Here is a 21,284-nt window from a genome sequence, read left to right on the forward strand (position 1 = left end):
CCCACGTGGCACCACCTGGCCGGCACGTGCTCAGCGCGCCCTGCTCCAACCCCCTCCTCCGGCACAGGTGAGAGCTGTTAATCACAGGCCGGTGTGTGTTTTCAAATGGCAACCCGTCTTTTAATGAAGCCCATGGGGAAGTGATGGGGCATGTGCCTGTGATTATCAGGAAGCTTTCCATGGATCAGTTATCTGTTAGTTGATCAGACACATTTTTTTTTAGGATCAGTGGATATTTGAACAGCATTACCTTCGTGTATGAAGTTTATTCTTCAAAGGCTACTTAGTCCGCTGTGTGTTTGATTTACCGTACAATATCTCATTTTTTGTCAGAAGTTTTTTTCTATTATTTACTAGTAGGGCAGCGTGGACATTACTGGCTTTTTTAGATTTGTTATTGAATTGTCTGCAGCAGCTCTTGTATAACTGGTGTAGATTGTGGATTCCTTCAATAATTCCACTACTGACTAAGAAAGTGATGTCGTGATTGTGAACAACAGAGCTTCATAAATTCTGCCTCTAGTGACGATGAGTTCTTTGGGTTCAACGAAAACTAGAAGAGTACTCGAACTTTAAAGTCTCTCTTTTGTTAATGACAGTGATGATGGTTCTTAATGCCACTGTTGACTGCTGTTCACTTTACAAGGTTGAAATACGGTATTACTGTATTCTGTTATAGTTTATTAAATAGTTTAGGAAACCATTTGATTCAGAATATTTTTTTTCTTGTTTTCCTCCTCTAAAAACTAGGTGCATCTTATGGTCAGGTGCATCTTATAGAGCGAAAAATATGGTAAGTGTCATTCTGCAAAACTCCTCTGGAAATAAAATGCCAGCTTAGTGCCAAACAAAGCCAATCCTTTCCCAGTCCTCATACTAGAAGGCTGTGACTATAAGTGTGATTACTATTATTATGTTTGTATTTATTATTTATTATAATTTATTATAATATGTATATTCACTGATCTATTATTACTTTCATTGCCACTGGATTTAATTAACACTATCATATCAATTGGGCACTAAAAGGAGATGATGGCTTATGAGGGCATGGCTTCTGCCGCCTGAACTGTTGTTTTAAAATTGTATTGTATTTTAATTATGTTTATATGTTGTAAACCACTCAGAAACCTCATGAGCTACGAATAGTATATAAAACTTGTTAAAAAATAAGGATATTTCTTTATTGCAGCATATATATAGGAGTGACCTTTAATGAGTTGATTGCCTCATATTAGGAAATTCACTCAAAGTCATGCAGCTAATTTAGCTATATGGACCTGTTTATAGTAATGGGACCTGTTTATAGTAATGTATATACTTGAAATGAAAATATTAATCCTTTCCCCCTCCTAATTCTTTCTTTTTTCCCCTGTTTCAAGGGACATGCAAATGATTATTGTATATTACTATGTTTTATTGGATGTATTCCATTCCCTCCTCTTTTGGCTTTTAAAATTTGTTGTTAGTTTTGTGTCGCAAATAAAAGAGTAAAAGGGTGTTGTGTGTTTTTTTTTTTTAAGGAAAAAATTACTCATGTGTATATTTGTTCAACTGTGACAATGGTTCCACAGTGTTGAAACACTTTCAGCTCAAGGACAACATTCTTTTCAGAGAAAGGACCATATTCCAGTGGTGGGTATGACCAAATACAAAAGGGGTTTCTGTGTGGCTAACTAAATATTATAGGAATTATTGCTCGGTAAATTTGCTTAAGATTGTACTTGACTGAAGTGTGAACTAGATATTACGATCAACATATTTTAGCTTACAGCTGTTACTGCTAGTAACAAAGTCTTACAAGAAATACTTTAACCTTTCAGAATAGGAAGGAAAACCAGGAAATGATCCGTGATCAGGGGCCAAATGGAAGAGCATGATAGGGAAATGGACAGAGCACTCTGAGAAACCTCAGCTGCCCAAGCTGGGCCCATAGACCAGAAAGTCAATGCACTTCTTGCCATGGTCATAATGGTAAGTGACTATACAATCCCAAACAAACAGCCTAATTCTAAACAAATTATTTGAAAGAAACCTAACTAAACATTGTGGGAATTATTTCTTCGTAATTACTCCTAAGATTGCAGCTGTACTGAGAGCATGAAATAGATATTCATACCAACAGCACAAAGCAAAGAAACATCCCTTGAACTGCAACTAAATATGTATTTCTGCTCTGTGGACAGTAATTGACATCACAGACTATAAATAAATGATTACACTCAACACCTTAACTGTTTACTATATCTTCTGATAGCTGCTCTGCTATTTTTAACAATGGCTGCATACCAATTACATTGTAAGAAGAGAGTGTCATGGAATATTTTAAATGTTTTGATGTTTTAGATAAACAATAATTATAATGGGTCTTAAATCTGAATAAAGATGCTTAAATTTAGATTTCAGATTCAGAGTTTGCCAATATTCACAATTAAGCATTAATTAGGATTCATACTATGAGTATGAAGCAGGAGAGGAAGGATTATGCTAAACTCTGCATTATTTACTCTTGAGTTATGCACAACAACAGATGAATAACTTCCCCCTAGTTAGGACTAATGGAAAAGGAACAGAGGAAGAGCAGAATCATATCTAAGTTTTAACAATATTGAAAAAAAACAATAGCATTTTAAAATTACATATATATTAAGTCAGGGGCATGACATACCATATGTTATAAAGAGGAATAAAAATTCTAAAGATATATCATGAAAGCTGTTAAAACAGTTTGGGATTTTATTCATTAAGGCCGCAGTTGTGTTTGTACTTAGGTGAGACTAAGTCCCTAAGTGTTGAACCTCAGGTTTGGAAGTCAAATCTGGTCCACCTGAAGCAGAAATCTGGCTCTCTGGCAAAGGGACAGTTAACCAGAATATTATTTCTTCCAGTTCAATGAAGGCACAATCCCATGGTACCCAGATGCTGTCTAGACAGTCATAGGAAAATTCAGAGACCCAACCCCAGGTCAAGTCCTGGGGTTTGACATGCAGAGCACACTCTCTACCCTCACAGCTTGCGAGGCTTTTTCTCATGCTGGCTGCTAAGTCACAGTGTTGGCAGGGCAGTGGGGGGGGGGGGGCAGTTCTGGGAGTTGGAGAGGGAGGAGCTCCATCAGGATATGAGGGATCTTGGCTGTGCCTCAGATCCTTCTCCTTGCAAGTTAGGTTAGAATACTTAGATAGCCCAACTTGGCTGCTGAAGTGTTTTGGAGGGCACCAACCACTTGCCATTGGCTGCCCAGAATTCTCCAAGTCTGGAAGGTTTGGGACAGCCACATTGGATGTCACCATAAGACTGTTTTCATATTCTAAAGACAGTCAAGTTAGGTATTTAACACCAGTTAAGTTAAATCAAATTGAGGACAAGCACTCTAATATATGTTGGAGATGTGGGAAAGGGATTGGAACTTATAAACATATGTGGTGGGATTGTGATAATATACAAAAGATTTGGATTATGGTATTTAATGAAATTAGAGAAGTTTTAGATATAGACTTAGAAATGTCACTGAGAATTGTGTTGTTATTGTTGATTGAAAAACAAAATATAAATGAAGTTAAGAAAGAATTGAGCCTAAGTTTGATAATGGCAGCTAGGTTAGTGATAGTTAAATATTGGAAACAGAATTGGGTTATGCAAAGGTATGAATGGTATAATGAAATATGGAATATGGTAATTGATGATAAACTGACAACAGAAATAAAAATTTAAAAAGGGTTAATAAAAGCAAATAAATATAATGAAATTTGGGAAGATTTTGTAAAAGCAGTACTGATAGAAGGCAAAGATTGTAAACCTAATCAAGATTATATGAATTTATGGAGGGCATATGGATATAATTGAAGTATTATTATGTATTATGAAGTATATTATTAATTGTTGTAATATACACATTAAGTGGAGGTATCATTGGTCTCTGGGGTGGTGGAGGCACTTTATTATTTACTTTTTCAATTATTAATTGAATTTTTGTATGTTACATTGTTGATGCTGTGAAGTGTTGTATTTACGGCTTTTTTTTTACTGTATTTAAAAGAAATAAAAAGTGGGGGGAAAACAGTCAAGTGAGAAACTTGGGGAGTGATTCTGTTATGAACTGGAGTGGAGATTGAAGGGCACATTGATGGCTTCCCCCTCCCTTTGACAAATGTGGCAAAATAATAATAATAATTATTATTATTATTATTAGTATTATTATTATTATTAAAATGTTTCTTTTCCCATCCCCATGTGTGTTCAAAGCTAGCAGATACTTAACATTTCCATGGAACTACCAGCAATAAAAAACATAAATAACTAAAGCTAACACAGTTCATTTGACATTATGTCAGTATGTATTTGAATCAGGATCTTCCACAATCCAGGTCAGCCCTAACATGAGACAGAATGACATGGGCACCTCAGGCAGATGTGGGTAGGAAATCAGAGGGTAGGAAATGTCTACTATTATCTATTTTATTTTATTTATTTATGTTGATATACTGCCCTTCTCAACAGAAACATTTATGGGATCTGACTGTGCTGAAGGCATTTTTAGCTCTGGTGTGTTGCAATATTCCATAAATCCTAGGTCTCCAAACTGATGAAAAACAATGTAACAATGTGGTAGCCATGATAACACTCCATGCAAGTTCATGTTAGTTTTCTCTCTGCCTTTCCTCTGATGGATTCATGTCAGAAACCATAACATTCCTCTTTGATGCTATGGCTGATGATCTGTGGTGTCCATCAGGGTTCCATCATATTCCCCATGTTATTTAACAAATGCATGAAAGGGCTGGGAGAGATTCTTGGGAGTTTTGAGGTTTGGTGCCATCAAATTATGACACCGCCTACCTCTCTCTCCCTTCTGATGGGGACATTCTGAGCAATGATGCAATCTCTCAGGCTCAATCTGCCAGGCTGCTCCAATCTACCACTGAAGTCATCCTCTGGCTTTCACCTCCAAGGGAGGGAAGCCCAGAGGAAGGCAAAAGAGAGAGAGGATCTTATCCAGGGTAGCACCCCAATTATGGAAGGTTCTTCCCACTGAGGCTCAACTGGAACAGACACTGTTACTTTCTGGCACTTTGTTAAGACTGCTCTCTTTTTCCAGGCATTTCATGAAATATGATGGGGCCTGCCAGCTGTTTTAACTGCTATACTTTTATTGACATTGTTTCAGCTGTTTATATTGTTTCAGAGTTTCTATATTGGGATTTTATGATTCCTTGTATTGCAAATGTATTTTATTGTCAACAATTTTTATTATTGTACCTGGACTTATGAATTGTTGAAAACTGCCCAAAGATCTCTGGCCATAGAAATAAATAAATGAAAACAAAGGCCCTGAGTGCCAGCTGGCTCATTGGACAGTTTACTGAGCTGAGCCAGGCAATTGGAGACCTCTAGGAGCTGGGCAGGCTGGCTGGCAGGGGAGGCAAGACTTGATGGAGCCGGGCTCCACGTGAAGCAGCCACATCAGAAGTCATTCCACAGGTTTCTGAGGAGCTCGATAGGAATGTGTGGACCTGGATGCTTTGGGGTGTGGGGATGAGAGTGCTTTAGAACTGTGTGCGTGCATCAGTGCACTGGCAATGTGTACGTGTGTTAATGCCATGGGGGCTGAGTATCTCTGTGCGTGTAAATGGGAGCGTGCCTATGTTTGTGAATGGGGGAGGGTGCTTCTGAGTGTGTGCTTCTGTGTATACAATGAGTGTCTGTGTGTTTTGTAATGGGGTCCTGCTCCCTTCCCAGGAGATATCATCCTCATTATCACATGCAAACAGATAGACAGTGGGTGTACTCATAACTTGCCACCCATGTTTCTCATGAGCAATCTAGTGCACTTTAAAAGATATGCATAAACTGGAATTTTTTACTGTGCTGCTTTGATGGACACTTTGAAACGGATATGCAAAAGTGTGGGAGGTTGGATGCTTTCAAAATTTGATGACTGTTCCAAAGGCTGCTTTGCCATGTGGTTCTAAAGATATCATAGAATTACTAGACTTGGAAGGGGCCATGAAGGCCATTGGGTCCAACCCCGATGTTGCAGTCACTAATTTACACCATTGCACTCAGATGGCCGCCCAGTTTCTTTTTGAATGCCTCTTGTGTGGGAAAGCCTATGACAAACCTAAGCAACTGGTTCCACTGTCCTACTTCTCTGACAGTGAGGAAACTTTTCCTGTTATCTAGACTGAACCTGGGTGGCCACAACTTGAGTTGATTATTCCATGTGCTACACTCTGATATGAGTCAGCAAAGATCTTGACCTTCCTCTTTGTGCCAGCCTTTGGGGTAGTTACAGAGTGATATAATGTCCCTGTTCCGCCTTCTCTTCTCAAGGCTGAACATATCCAATTCTCTCAGTCTCTCCTCACAGGGCAGTGTTTCCAATCCCTGGATCATTTTGTTGCCCTCCTCTGGACCTCATCTGTGATATCATATATAATCATCATGGCTATATAGTCTGTCCTGTTCCACTCATGTTGTTAAAGTAATTTGCTTTCCTGTACAATAGGAAATGTTGGTGGTGCATATGATCCAAATAAGTGCTTCCGTGTTTATTTATTCAACTTGTATCCCACAGTTAATTAGTCCCAAGGACTCTGTGGGCAGATTACAAAGAAACAATAAAAACATGTCATACTAAAACAAATGCACATATAATAAAAACAATAATATACAATAAATACACATATGTATTGACAACAATGCTGTGTTGTCTGTCCCCCCTCCCCATAAACACTTTGTCATGATTTCAGTGACGTTTATTCAGTTTTGTTATTCGTGCAATGTAGGTTGTTGCTGGAAAAAGAAGAAAAAGCTTCAAAATAATGTTACAAAATGCTGGAAATTGGATTTTGCATGTTTTGAGAAATAGTGACTGGCTGGAATAATCAGTGAGACATGGGAAACATTTGCTGGTTCTCCCCAGGTAGCAAAATGTCCTAGATCAGCACTATGTATGGTTATTGTACCTGAATGAGGCAGAGTTAGCTACATCTTGTGGTCTGATAGAGCACAAGAGAGAAAACACATACGCATTTGTTTTGTGTGTACTTTAAGATAATTGGATTTGTATTTGAGCTCTCTACTGCAGTAGACTGTGATCTAAGTCTTTTACTCCTAGAAAAGCACAAAAGGCTATTTCCACTAAAATATAGTGATATTTTATAGTGATAAAATGTTTGTGCGCTATTTGTGTTCATTGCTGAGTTTGGTGTGTATATGCACGTACATCATATGCAAGTTCAGTGTTGGGGCAGTGTGCAAAGTTAACTGCAGGTGGCTAGCAGCAGGCCCCATCACGGCCTTCATCCAGCCCTAGCTGTGTTTGCTCGGAGGCTATCATCACAGAAGAGCATCATGCGAGGGCAGCATCATGGCTCCCCATCCCTGGCTTCACTGTACCCTCATGAACGTGAACGTCGCTCGATTCTCCGTAGTTGTTGCAGAACGTGGGTCCAAAGGAATGCTTCTATGTGGCTGCAGGCTTCATCCACCTTCTCCCTGGCAGATCCAGTCTTAAAACTCCCGTGCCCCAGGTTTTCTTTTCCGTGGTAAGCGTTGCTGGATTCGCAGCGTGTTTTGCCTCGGCAGACCCATCCTTGCTGGCAAGTCAGCGGGAGGTGGGGTAGACCACGGGGTCCTGGACTTTGGCCCCAAGGACGGGGCCCTGCAGCATGAGTGCGCACGGTGCAAGCGCTGGCGCGGCCAAGTAAACAGGCGCGCCGCTCGATGCCCATCCGCGCCGCGCGCGCAAATCGCGCTCCCCCCGCCAGCATGAGCGCCCTGCAGCCGTGACTCCTCCTGAGAAGCGGAGGCCATGCAGCGCGTCCCCTCCCCTCTTCCGACTCGCCATTGTTCCCGCCCCTTCGCCTGCTTCTTCTGCCCTCCGCTCGCTGCCGGCGCTGCTGCTCCTGCAGCAGTTTTTGTCCCAATCCCAGCCCCTTCCCTTTCCGCCATCGCCTTCATCTCAAGCTCCGCGGCGTCTCGCTGTGCCCTCCCCGCTCCCGCTGTTGCTCGTCTCCGTGCGGAGACTCCCCGGGCCTCGGCGCCATGTCCCGCTATACGCGGCCTCCGAACACCTCGCTTTTCGTCAGGAACGTGGCGGACGCCACTAGGTGAGAGGCGGGCGGGCGGGCTGCAGCGGCGGCCTGCAGACTGGGAGTGGCGAGCATGAACTCGCCTGGGCCGATAGCGATCGGCCTGGCGCGCCTCTTAATGCTGCCGTAATTTTTTCTGGGGGGGGGGGGTGTAGGTGAGTGGAAAATAAAAGTTGCCGAGTCTGGGTGGTGTATAGCGTGGGGCTGGGTTTGGGGCACCGAAATAGCAGATGGGGCTGGGGAAAGAAAAAGCGCCGCCTCCCCCGGGTTGCCGCTTTTTTAAGCGGCTCTGCTCCTGTGTCTTTAAGGGGCACAGAAAGCGGAAGTGCGCGGGGAAGCTTCGCCCGTCGCGGCTGAGAAGCCGGCAGAAGTCTCACCTAATCTTTTCCTAGCAGCCTTAACAATGGGGTTATTGTTTTTTCAGTTGTGGGTACAGTTCTTTGCGCCCTGGGGTCTCTCAGAGGCACACCAGTAGGCCGAGGATTTTTTCAAAGACGAATTTAAGCGGCAATTTCCTTCTCGTGGAAAACAATTGAGCCGGTTCCTACAGGGAAAAGCAACCTTCTCAGGGAATACTGGTACAAGCCTTATTTTTCCCATAGGTATCTGGCATATGGTCCTGACTGCCTAGTTGGGTTTGTCAGTCCTCAGGCAGTTGCTAAGGGATGTGGGAGGACTTTGTAGTCTGCTAGTTTCCTTTCTTTCTTGCAGCATTTTTTAATGGAGTGAAAGCATAAATCTGAGTATAATTGACGTGTGTCCAGCCCCTCAGTCAGGCTAGGATTTTGCAGAATCTGTCAGTGGCACTGTGATGTCATCTGTATGCCTGCTTCAGATCTGTGCAGCTCTGTGGTCTCCACCTCTGGGACTACAGCCCCATGACTTGAAAGTTGCTACCTACAGTCTGATGACTAGTAGTAGTTCCCTAGACCAATAGTGTACATTCTGCTTGTCCTGTCAAGTCAGTGCTGCCTGAAATGTTCTTCAGATTGTAAACCTGCTGGCAGGAACTTTTATTTTTGATCTTAGGAGGATGGTCTGGGCACCTTTCTCGATTGAAGAGCTCTAAATAAATAATCACTAAAGAGTGAACTGTACCTTTTGCACAACCAGCTTGTGCTTAACCATTGATCTAAAGTGCCCATCATTTTCTGTGGGTCTTTTTCTAAACTGCAAGCTTTGGGTTCATTCTCAGTCATTTTTTTCCTTTAGTGTTTCTGCCCTTTTGCTCAAAATTAAATTGAGAGTCATACAGGCTAGCAAAAAGTTGAGAGCAGGGTAGCTGTAATTTTTGTGGTGTTAAATTTTAGGTTGTACAGTGAATTTTAAGAGGTGCAACTTGTCATATAGAGATAAAACATGTTCAGATTCCTTCCTTTGCTTACCTGTTAAAGTGTGGGGCACTCTCCCCCTTTGCATTAGCTTTCCCTGACTATTTTGTCTTGGTGAACTTTCATCACTTTTATGGATTATAAAAATCTTTGCTAAAGGGAATCATATTAAATAAGATTCCTCCTCCCTTCTAGAGGAAGTCATTTATATAGCCAGGTTTTTCCACATATTAGATTCCCACTAGGACTGCAACAAGATTTATTGAAATCACCTAGATTAAGGCTTGACATTTGCAACAGTTATTTCACCAAATAACCAAAGAAGAAGTGGATAAGCTTTGAGGATATGCACAAGAAAAAATAGGGTTATATAGTGTATTTTTATTTTAAAGCCCAAGACAAGTCTGTTAGGTGCTGGAGCAGAATGTTGCTAAAACAGGTGCCATAATATAGAAACATTCATTTTTCTGCCTTATTTCTAAAACACTTCAGGCCTGAGGATTTGCGCCGTGAATTTGGTCGCTATGGCCCTGTAGTTGACGTATACATACCGCTTGACTTCTACACAAGACGCCCAAGAGGATTTGCTTATATACAATATCCTTTATGTCACTGTATTTTTGATTGAGGTGCATTGTTGTTATTGCGTCCTAACTTAATGTATTTATTTCTTTGTCTCAGAAAATGTAAAGCAGTCCACAGTGGCTGGCAAGCACCCCAAAGTTTGAATGAACCTGGTTAGATAGAGTCCAAGCAGGCAAGCCAAAAGACACCTTAAAGTTCAAGCTTCAAGGAATAAAGAGGGAGGGTGGAAAAGGATAAAAAGAAAACTGGAAGAGGGGAAGTCCTTTTTCAAGGAAAAGACAAAGCCACAACACCAAGTTAAGGCTTCGGCTTTCCGACATTTGCTCAAGTTCCAAAGTCAAAGCCAAGTCTGATTTGGTTGGTTCTACGGCCCTTGTCAAGTCCATCTAGCAAGCCCTAAAGAGTAAAGGTCAAGATCAAGTGACGTGGAGGTAACTGCCAAAGTTTCGTTTTGTATCTTATCGCTCAAGCTCTTACATTTCAGTCAAGAATTTGTTTGTTTATAAATGTTCTACCTTTAAATATTGCTTCCTTAGTGTAGCACAATTGAACTGTATGCAAATGTTTGTTTAGTAAATTAATCTTTTCCCTAGCAGAAAAATTTGAATGGAATACTGAAATATATTAGCCATTTAGATGATCTAGTGCATTTTTATGGCATCAGTAGTCATTTGTTTTAAGTACAGGGAATAAAGAAGGAAAAACTAGAGGAAAGTCAAATGTTTATTAGTATGGAAATGTTTGCAGAATAGCAGCATTTGTACAACTAATTCATTCAATGTATTTGATTTTTGCCTATTAGAATATGCTAATTTTAAAGGCCTTAAAATAAGATGTACATAATGTAAATAACTTGAACTGATGCAGTTATTCATTACAAGTGTAGAATCTCCAAAATACATGGAAATGCCCTTTTGCCATTCCTACCAGTGGAAAAGCAACTGTGTATACACAGACTTGCAACTGAAAGGGAAATCCAATGTGCAAAAAACCATACATCAAATCAAAATCCTTATGTGCATTTCTATGCACATGCACATTTCTGGATTTGAACAATTAGATTTTGGAGGCATTCAATGTTACTTTGCTTCTTTGTAAAATAAGGATCGCCTCACACTAATATTCCATGGTGATTTCTGTGCTATATACCAAGTGTGAAAGAAGGTTTACATTTTCAAAAGCTGACTCCAGGATTTTGACAACTTCAGGCAAGATACCTCTTAATTTGAAAGAGACATGGCTTACAAACAAAATTATCACACTCACCTTCCTAGGTTCCTTATGCAAAATGAGAATGACAACATTCTTAGGATAGAGGAACCTTTTTCTTTTTGAGAAGCTCTGGTAAATGCCTGAGCTTGCCATTTTCTGGACCCAGATTTGTTTTAAAACATGCTATGCATATATTCAAGGATTTGGTGGTCACTCTTAGTTCTCTGAATGTTGGAAGATATGTGTCATCCTTTCATATTTTATGTATTTACCACAATAAATGCTGCTGAAATAGTGTACTCAAGTGGCCACATAAAATATGAAGTGGCTGTAACTTAAATGGCATATAAAAAAAAACTTGCTTGATTTTAAAGCATCTGAGTATGTCTGTGTTATATGATACAATTTTCTTTTGCTTTGTGCATGTTTAAAGTGTCCTTAACAGCCAGTCATGTTTGAAGATGTTCGTGATGCAGAAGATGCTCTTTATAACCTCAATAGAAAGTGGGTATGTGGCCGGCAAATTGAAATACAATTTGCACAAGGTGATCGCAAAAGTAAGTGAATATAAGCATATCACTTACTTATTTTACAAAATATTTTTGTAATAAAGCCGTATTTAGTATATCTGAGAATGAAAAGTGAAATAAGCAATATCATAAAACCCAGGATGATTTATGGATATGCCAAATAAATACTCAGAATGTAAGAGGCTGCCATTTTCTTGCAATCTTCCAGTTCTGTTTTAAATTCTAGCACCAGGTCAGATGAAATCGAAAGAGCGTCGTCAGTGTTCTCCAATGGACTACAGAAGGTCAAGGAGCCGCAGTCGAAGGAGGACACGTAGCAGAAGTTCCTCGTGGGGATGGAGTAGGAGACACTCTGACAGTTTTAAGGAGTAAGTCTATGGATCACTTCAGGACAATTTTTATTTTTTTAAAATCTGTATTCAAGTTAAATGATTTTCCTTTAAATACTTTATTGAAACAGTATATCAAATACAGGTACATATACAGCCTTATTTAAATAATACAATTTGAATATTATATCAATTGTTTAATCATTTGTTTGCCAAATTAGAATCCACTACCCCAAGAATATGTCGGGGATCCATTTTCACCATTCAGTTTTGGACAATACATTAAGAATGGTACCAAGTTGTTAAAGAATTATCTTTGTTTCTCCCCTAGCCACACCGAAGTGATTGGTTAGTTTCTCCACAAGTGGCACTGCCCATATTCTATCAAGGTATCTTTGAAAGGAGAGTCCTTGGGCATTTTTCCTGCTTGCCAACAATGCTGTGTAACACAATTCCTCTTCCTCCTCAGTAAACAAGTTAAACAGTAATGAAGTTTCATCAAGCATTATCATCTGACATGTCCTGTCAGAACCTATATAGAAAAAATTACATTTATATTAGTAATTTGATACTTAGTTCACAGGGTAGGAAACTTGCAATGTAACTAATGGACATATGTAATTTGTCCTGGGACCATGTTTGTTAACAGCCAGAGTGATAATAGAAAGGAAAATATGAGTTGTTTCTACCAAAGTGCAGTAGCCCTGGCTGCTTACAGTGATTTTGACGCAATAAATGTGCATTCTAAGCCATGGGAGTTGGAGAATGTATGTATTCCCAATGTTCGATTTGAAGCGTTGGGGAAACCTCACCTTCAAGTGGCCTTGTTCTTCCTGTACCAGTTACCATTTGAGATTGTAACAATGCATGATTGCTTGGTATGCCAGTCTAGAGGCATTTAAGAGTAGGCAAGTTGCCTAAAGAAGGCCCAGCCACAATTACTATGTTGGGATGCAAAAATGCATAACCATATTTTTTGAATCCTGGGATTACGCTTTAAATTCTTCTTATATGTTTGGAACTTTCGGCATATAGTCCTGCTAAGAAAAAAATGTACATCTAATCAAGTACCTTAAGCAAATGGTTTGGATCACAATGCTCTTTCATTATACATAACAAGAGGCCTACATCTAATACTGTGGATGATTTGCAGGTCAAGGCGTGGACGACATTCTTACAGCCCATCTAAATCTCGCTCAAAATCTCTTCCAAGGCATTCCAGTTCACCAAGACGGTCGGTTACGCCCCAACGGAATTCTAGTTCTCGAGGAAGGTCGCAATCAAAATCACCCCAGAGAAGTTCAAAATATGTTGAAAAATCACCATCTAGTTCCCATCGAAGACGTTCCAATTCAAGAACAAAGTCACGATCACATCCAAAACGTTCAGGCTCAGCTACTAGATCACTGTCTAAATCTCCACGGAAACATACAAATTCCAGTTCTCGCTCACACTCCAGGAGTTTTTATCAAAGAAATAGTAACCAGTCAGTATCTGAAGAAGATTAGTGCATCTATTTCATTAATACAGATTTTATGAGCACAAAATGAGAACAAAACTTGTCCAAAGCTTATCTGAAATATACAGTAATTAATAAGAGGTCTTGCTGTGTTGTCCTTTTGGTTGATGCTTAAGTGTACGGAACACTTTTTTGTAAAAATCTAGTCCAGCACCCTTTCTTTGAGTCAAATAATAGTTGATCTGGAGGTCCCTGCAGCTGGGCCAGCTGGTGCCCTTCTTTGTGCTGATGAAACTTAGGCTACTGCTGAACTGGACTGTGTTTTATTTTTCCCAAGCAGAACTATCGTGTGCTCCTTGCTTCAAATCCTTGGTGCTGCCACAGCCTAATGTTAGTGTACTGGATAGAAGCTGTACTTGGATCTTTGCCCATGTTCCATAAGGTGGGAGTAGCCATCAAGTTGTGCCTTTCTTATCTCTCACAGAATACTTCTGTAGCTCTTGCAGTACAAGTAAGGCTTGCACTGAAAATCTGCACCTCGGATAGGATTCAGCTGCCCAAAATAGCCTTTTGCTATTGATTTTAATCTTGATTTGAATTAAATGAGGTTGCTAACCCCTGTTTGACTATCTTTTTTGGCAATATTTCAGTGCCTCTTGGAATATCAAGAGTACTGAATTCAGGTGTGAAGATAACTTCTTCAGATAATTAGTCTTGGGGTTGTGGGATGCTCTGCAACATGAACTTTAGGTTTGAAATGGTCTTTCAAATTAAGCTAGTTTGTGTTCAGTCTAGAGAAGTATCTTAACATGGGAAATTTGAATAACTGTCTAGACTCTCATCTGTTTGATCTACATTTGTTAAAAATACTGAAATGAAAATTTGCAGTTAATTTCCCTACATGTCTCCATTTTGAAAGAGAAGTGCTAATTGATCTTAATTAACTTATCCAAACATCCAACACAGAATGTTTTTGGATATCCATTTCTCTTGTCAACCAAACTGCAGGTACACAGGGGAAGGAGTGTTTGAAAGTCCTTTCCATCCCCTAACTAACCATCCCCTAACAGAAATGTGTATGTAGATTTCCAGACTGGGTACATGATCAGTGGGATAGGGCAGATTTTAATCAGATCTTAACAGGTGACAGAATAAGGTGCAAGTGAAATTGCAAAATGAACTGTACCACTTCATACAAGAGAGAGCACTTTTGAATGTTCCCATATATAATAATTATTTCAAAAATCCCTGAAAATTGAAAACCTGCTTGGCAAGACACATGCTTAGGCTAGAATCTTGCTTTCTGATACTGTTTTTTCCTTTTCATAATATGTGGGGGCAGGAAGTTAACATAAAAGATTTCACTATGTGAACTGTCGTAAACTGTCCATACAGCTTCAGCTCTTGGGTGGTATAGAAGTGAAATAAAGAGATCCTCCCATCTACAGACTGAAACGACATAGTTCCTTCTATCAACCCAGGCTGTTGCACGTGTAGATGCAACCTTTGACTATGTGCAGTGGCCTCTTGCACTTGTAGAATGAAAAATGACATGTTCTCAGTCACTGGATCAAGGCCAATGCACATGAGAAAGCAGGTCTAACAAGCATTGGACATATAAGAAAAGGAGCTGATAGGTAATACAGTCATTTTCTGACACTGTAATATAAGTCATTAAGCAATTACTTTCATGTGTGGTTGAACTTTTTTTTGTGTGAAACTCTTTAAGTGGTTAACTTTAATGTACAAATCTTCATTTACATTCTGTATTTTCAAACTATCGTATTAGAAGATCTATGTAGAAGACATGTTCAAGCATTTTAAAATTCTGAGCCCCTAAAGTTATTTAACAGTTGAACAGTTGAGTACAAAATTATTAGCCTGTTTAACTCAAGTAACAGAGGATAGATTAAAAAGGTTTTGTATTTTACATGATATTACAATTATGTTGTGTAGTAACATTTGGAAACTATAATTTGCATTTAAATGTATGGTAGTTGTGATGTCTGTTACATGGTACAAGTACTGTACTGTTTTAATTGTAGTGACAGTAAAACCACTTTCACTTAATGAGAGATTATACTGTTGTGTTGGGAGTAGTATTATTTCATAACGTAACATTATTTTCAATAAAAATGAGGTTTCCTTTTTAAGAGTACTGAGTTTGCTTTCATAACATCCTTAAAAATAGAGGCCGGTGGTATTTCTTACACAGGGGAAACAGAAGCTGTGTGGAGAGGGTGACATGCTTAAAACTTCTCCATGCATCTACAACAACTTCTTTCTGTTCCTTCTGCAGCATCTGAGTCATAGTAAGATTCATCCTGTCAGGATTAGTGTTGTTTTGGGGGACTGATGTTAACTTGGACTGGAGTTGCAGCATAGGGTTCTCCTGCCTGATCCCAGATTTCTTTAATCACCTGGTAGCACAGGAAGGAGTGGTTTGGAGTCATTTTCTTACCATCATCAAGGTGATTTGATGGAATATCAGGGAAGATAATATTGCTGGCTGGCACACTAAAAGGAACAGTGTTTTGCCCGAGAGCCTCCTTGATTTGTATAATAGGTAAATTATATAGCTGTAAATTGGCATGCAATTGTTCTTAGGATCTTGGCAGAAAGCTCCCTTCAACCATGTGCTGTAGCATGAAATGTTTAATATTAACAGGAAAGGGATTAAAACAATGTTTATTCCACTATTTATATAAATACGTAGTGTCCATAGTATTTGGAATATTATGTACCATTCTGTTTCAGAGCATATAAAACAAAATCTAATATGGCATTTTAAAAGAACATGTAAAAATACAGTATGCTTGTGTCATCTTTCCAATAACAAAAAGCTAAAGTACTTTCTTGAGAAACTTGGGTGTTACAAAGTTAAACTACTTGTTAATAAAACCAACCAAACAAAAGAAAGTACTTCTTCCCAAAGCACAACAGGAGAAGGTTCCCTTCAGGCTTGTGCAATCTATCCTGCATTTTATTAAAATTTTGGGATCCACTAACCATATACAAAAAATATACATTACAGGATTCTGAGCCAAAGAATTTGCATGTGTTTCTTCTGAGCACAAGAACTAAACAGAATTTAGAGTCCTCCCACACAAAAATAAATCACCCCAACCATTCTTCATTTCTACAGTGAAATTGAGGAAGATGTGGAGGAGGTGTTTTTGTTCTTGTTCTTGTTCTTGTTAAATAGTTTGGAATTAGACATCGCCCAGAGATCTAGTAGATTGAGATCGATCTTTTGCCTTTATGTGCTTATTCAGATGCAATCCCTGTTATTTTTGTTTCACAGCTAATTCAGAATAGGACTGCAGACCAAATTAAGGAATTTAGTATTAGAAGATGTATTATGAATGAACCTGTGATGCTTCCAAGGAAGACTTTTATAGCTCAGTTCTCTTCATGTCAATGGCTTTCTGAGATCTCAAGACATTTTTCCCGGGGCCAGATTCTTGAGATGCTTTTGACTGTTAAAGGGGAAGGCAACTTTTTCCTCTGTCCAGTGTCACATCAGAGGCTCCATGGGGGTGCTGGGTGGGGCCAGAGTCAAACATAGGTGGGCCTCTCATCTATTTATGGCACCCATTTTCTTTCTGCCATTTCTCCCAGCTGGCTTCCAAGGAAAGGGCAAAAGGCTTTTGCCCAAGATCTGAGTTATTTCCATAGCGACTGGAAAATTAGGTTGAGGGCTGCAGGTTGCCTGCCTCAGCTTTAACAGAAGAATCTGGAATCTTCTGTATGCAGGATATTTTATTTACAACTAAGCTTTTGTTGTTTCTTATTGATGGCCACTAGTTTAGAAAGGATTGTATAAATACATGGAGAACAGTCTTGTTCCATGACAGATGAACAGAATCTTCCATATTCAGAGGCATCTAACAGGAGATAGTCAACACGTTCCATTTTCCTATTTGTAAATTTAAAGAGAGTTGTATGCTGTTTTTTTAAAGTAAGTTTTATTATATTTCTACCAACTAAATACGCTGTTTTTGAGAAACATTATAGAGGGATCATATCCTGATGGCATGGGGTGCTCATATGTGAGATGAAATCCCTGTATCTCCTGACTCTTGCCATCATCCCAGTTAAATACTCCAAGGCATGGTGCTACTCGCTTTGCAAGGACTTTGATATGAATTAGACGTTATTGCTAAGAATGGATGTTTGTAACCCCTGGTGGAGAGAGAAAAATGACAAGAGCTAGATTGTTGCCTATAGGTACCAGGTTCCCATCCGTATTTAATTTTTTTTTAAAGATCGGGTCAACAAAAGTAGCCACAAAACATTTTTACAGTTATGTTACTGCTTTGCCTACCAGGTACTGGGAGTAATGTGGCTTATATCTTACTGAAGTCAAGTGACACCAAGTTGGAATCACCACCACTTGTTCCTTCTCTCAAATAACTTTTATAATATGAAAGTGAAAATACTGCATAATTCTGAATTCCCTTGATAAGATTGGTGCATGTATCATGTGCTTAACTTGATTGATTTTAGTGATGGTTTAAATAACTTGTCTCTAATTTTTTGTCAAGTGTCCTTTGTGTCCTGCACACTGTGAAGTTCCAGGCTCATTGTGCCAGCTGCCTTGAGATTTTGTTTTGTTTACCAGTTCTGTGTAGAAGATTCAAGGAAGAGAGATATTTAATGTGGCTGATTGGAACAACTGAGCTTCTATAACCTTGGCAACCTAACCTTAGCAAAAATACCACAATTTGGAATACTGCCCAGCTGGGTATGGCTGCAATCTTGTTTCCAGTTCCCTGAGGATAAGTCTAACATTACATTAAAGGAGGTCCTTTTCTATCCCCTCATGACTGAAGAATGATTTTTCTCAAAAATGCTATCTAGCCCTGTGCCCCAAGGCACCAGTTCCAGCACCACCACTCACCAAAACAACAAAGTAGGAAAACAGTTTATTAAAAGATTGGGAAAGGGGAGAGACCAAAGGAGCAGAGAAAGAAAGAAAAAAAGGCAAAAGGGAAGTAAAGACCAGCAAGGTAATACAAAACTGCCCCGAGATGAGCTACAACCCTATACCCACGGACTCCACAGAACAAGAAAACTAGCTCTCAATGATTCTTTACAAAGAGTGGATTATTCTATTCAGAAGTGTTTGATTAGGGAATGTTATTTCCAGCGAGGTAACACCCAGAAGAAGACAAAAGACCTGTTTGGTTCCCAGATGTTTACTCTCCCCCCACTTTTGACCAGTGAGGTAATATTAGCCTTCCAATCCCAAGGTGCCAACTTTCCAGAGGTTGCCAGTCACATTATTATCCAGACTTGACAATTCTCAGCATTGCACCCTTGAGACTATCTCCAGTGAGAACCATAAGTTGTAAATTACTCCTTGAACCTTAACAACTCAAATTCTACTGCAGTCTAAATCACCCCTTGGCCTGGACAGTGGAAATTCCAGGCTATTGGGTCCAACCTGAGAGATAGGCCACATCCTTAAAAGTTTGTCTATTTAATTATTTTGCATAAATTTGTGTTTAAAAGTGATTGTTGCTGAACACCCTGAAATTATTTCAGAAAGCTATGAATTGCCTGCCCAAACAGAGACTGTCTGGAGCTTACTGCAGTATAGCTAGAAAAGATTTGGGGAATCCACTAGAGGGTGCCCAAGAGGTGATGGAAACATCAGTAGTTATCTCACTGTAAACATGTCACAGTGACAATTATATATTTTTCACTTTGATGACATATCAAAAATAACATATTTATGGAAGCAAGTAGGGGGATGCAACTAAAAATGGAAGCAATAATATGTTCCCTGTGCCAGTTGGGAAGAAGTCGAGCATGGAGATGGACACCAAAGATAAAGGAGCATTGTTGCCTGAGAAGCACGAAGCTTCACATGAAGCAGCCAATACATGGGGACTGTTCGGAATTGCAGAGCAAATACACCACATGCTAAGCTGTTTTGTGAGGATACCAGCTTGCCATGCAACCTGTGCGCTGTGAGATAGCATGATTCCATTCTGCTATAAGCCCCTGGGCGTCCTACAACACAATCGCTGTGCTAGCCCATCCCATACAGGTTGGCATGGCGTTGCCAGTGCATCTCAGGATTATAGTCTCTTTAACTAGCAGCTGCCTCCTTGCTTCCCTTTTTTAAAAAGTGAGGTTGTGCTGCTGTCCAGCTTTGAAGCAGACCCTGAGTAATAGGGCAATCCAGAAAGCAAGGTACACAGGCAAACGGCCAGGTGCCAAGGTTTCAACCAGGTAGGAAGCAGTTTTGGCAGGCAGGGTCAAAGTACAAGCACAAGCAGAGGTCAAAACAAGGTTGAGCAGTCAGGTACATACACAGTCCAGATGCAGGATCAAGTAGGAGTCTAAAGGTCAAGAGCACAGAGATCCATCAACAAGACCCTGAAGATGAAAACAGTATTGCTCCCAACATGGCTTAGGCAGCTTCTGCAGACTTTGAAGTACAACTTGTACAGAGCCTTTTAACTGCGGCACCAAGCCGCCCAAGAGTCCGCTGTAGTTCATTAGGGCTCTCTGGCCAGAATTTGAATCCTAGGGAGTCACTCTTGAGCAGTCTTAGAAACATACAAACATAGAAACAGAGCGAGTCAGAAGGGGCTTCCCGGGCCATCTAGTCTGACCCCCGGCTCCAGCCAGCTCCGCTTACAACATGCCCACCATATGCATGTCCAGCCTATCTTTGAACACCCTCAACAACCTCCCGTGGAAGCCCATTCCACACCCTCGGGGTCCTAACTGTCAGGAAGTGCTTCCTGGCATCTAAATCATTTCCCCAGAGAGGCCCGCCTGGCGCCGTCATTATTTGTTTTTCGGCGCCAGGCTAAGACCTTTTTATTTAAAACTTATTTTAATTGTTAAATTATTTGAATGAATAGGATTTTAAATTTTTAACCAAGATGCACCGGGGGCTTTTAAACTTTTTTTAAAAAAATGTAATATTGTTATTATTTATGTATTTATGTACTTTGTATCCTGTTGTGAGCCACCCTGAGGCTTCGTTGCGATGGGGGCGGCATAAAAATGTTTTAAATAAATAAATAAATTGAACCTTGGTTCCCTGAGCTTTGCTCCGTTGGAGTGTGTCCTGCCTTCCTCTGCAGGGGAGAACAGGTCTCTACCCATCTCCATGTGACATCCCCTCACATACCTGTATGTTGCCAGCATATCCCCTCTGAGTCTCCTCTTCTCCAGGCTGAAGAGATCCAGTTCCCTCAGTCTCGCCTCATACCCTATCCCCTGCAAACTGGCCACTAACCTTGTGGCACTATGCTGCACTGACTCTAACCTGGCTATATCCTTTCTGTAATGAGGGACCCAAAACTGAGCACGATACTCCAGTTGCAGGCGCACCAGAATCGTATAGAGCGGTAGTAATACCTCTTTTGATCTAGAAGCCACACTTCTGGCTATGCAAACAAGAGTGGTGTTCTCCCTCTTGACCACTGCATCACACTGCTGACTCATGTTTAGCCTGCAGTCAACCAGTACCCCAAGGTCCCTTTCACAAGCGCTGCTCTCCAGCCACTTGTCACCTAACCTGTACTTATGACACCTATTCCTATGTCCCAAATGCAAGACCTTGCACTTATCCACATTGAACGCCATCCTGGTGTCTCCTGCCCACTTCCCTAGTCTGTCCAGATCCTTTTGGAACTGGAGTACCTGTTCCTCAGTTGTGGCCACTGCTCCAGTTTTAGTGTCATCTGCGAATTTGATCAGCAGACTGTTCACCCCTT

At 40.3% G+C, this 21,284-nt stretch overlaps 1 protein-coding gene across 5 annotated transcripts; it reads left to right on the forward strand.

Moving 5' to 3' along the window:
* The first annotated feature begins 7,801 nt into the window (after positions 1 to 7,801).
* Positions 7,802 to 15,692, forward strand: SRSF12 (serine and arginine rich splicing factor 12). Of its 5 annotated transcripts, none has more exons than XM_044427815.1 (5): positions 7,802 to 8,111; positions 9,917 to 10,021; positions 11,675 to 11,778; positions 11,978 to 12,119; positions 13,294 to 15,692. In XM_044427815.1, the coding sequence occupies exons 1-5, from the start codon at positions 8,047 to 8,049 to the stop codon at positions 13,586 to 13,588; spliced, it is 711 nt and encodes a 236-aa protein (XP_044283750.1). In that variant the 5' UTR covers positions 7,802 to 8,046; the 3' UTR covers positions 13,589 to 15,692. The 5 variants fall into 5 exon arrangements, with proteins under 5 accessions (XP_044283750.1, XP_044283741.1, XP_044283761.1 ...); XM_044427806.1 differs by having other exon boundaries at positions 7,817 to 8,111; positions 13,234 to 15,692; XM_044427826.1 differs by lacking the exon at positions 9,917 to 10,021 and adding an exon at positions 10,106 to 10,440 and having other exon boundaries at positions 7,844 to 8,111; positions 11,655 to 11,778; positions 13,234 to 15,692.
* The last annotated feature ends 5,592 nt before the right edge of the window (positions 15,693 to 21,284 follow it).

Source organism: Varanus komodoensis, unplaced genomic scaffold (genome assembly GCF_004798865.1).
Source record: "Varanus komodoensis strain SLA01 unplaced genomic scaffold, ASM479886v1 scaffold1, whole genome shotgun sequence".
NCBI classification, from domain to species: Eukaryota; Metazoa; Chordata; class Lepidosauria; order Squamata; family Varanidae; genus Varanus; species Varanus komodoensis.

Coding starts and splice junctions, on each gene's coding strand:
- SRSF12 (XM_044427806.1), top strand. CDS start 8,047: ATGTCCCGCTATACGCGGCCTCCGAACACCTCGCTTTTCGTCAGGAAC. Junction 10,022..11,674: donor AGAGGATTTGCTTATATACA/ATATCCTTTATG, acceptor ACAGCCAGTCAT/GTTTGAAGATGTTCGTGATG. Junction 11,779..11,977: donor TGCACAAGGTGATCGCAAAA/GTAAGTGAATAT, acceptor TTTAAATTCTAG/CACCAGGTCAGATGAAATCG.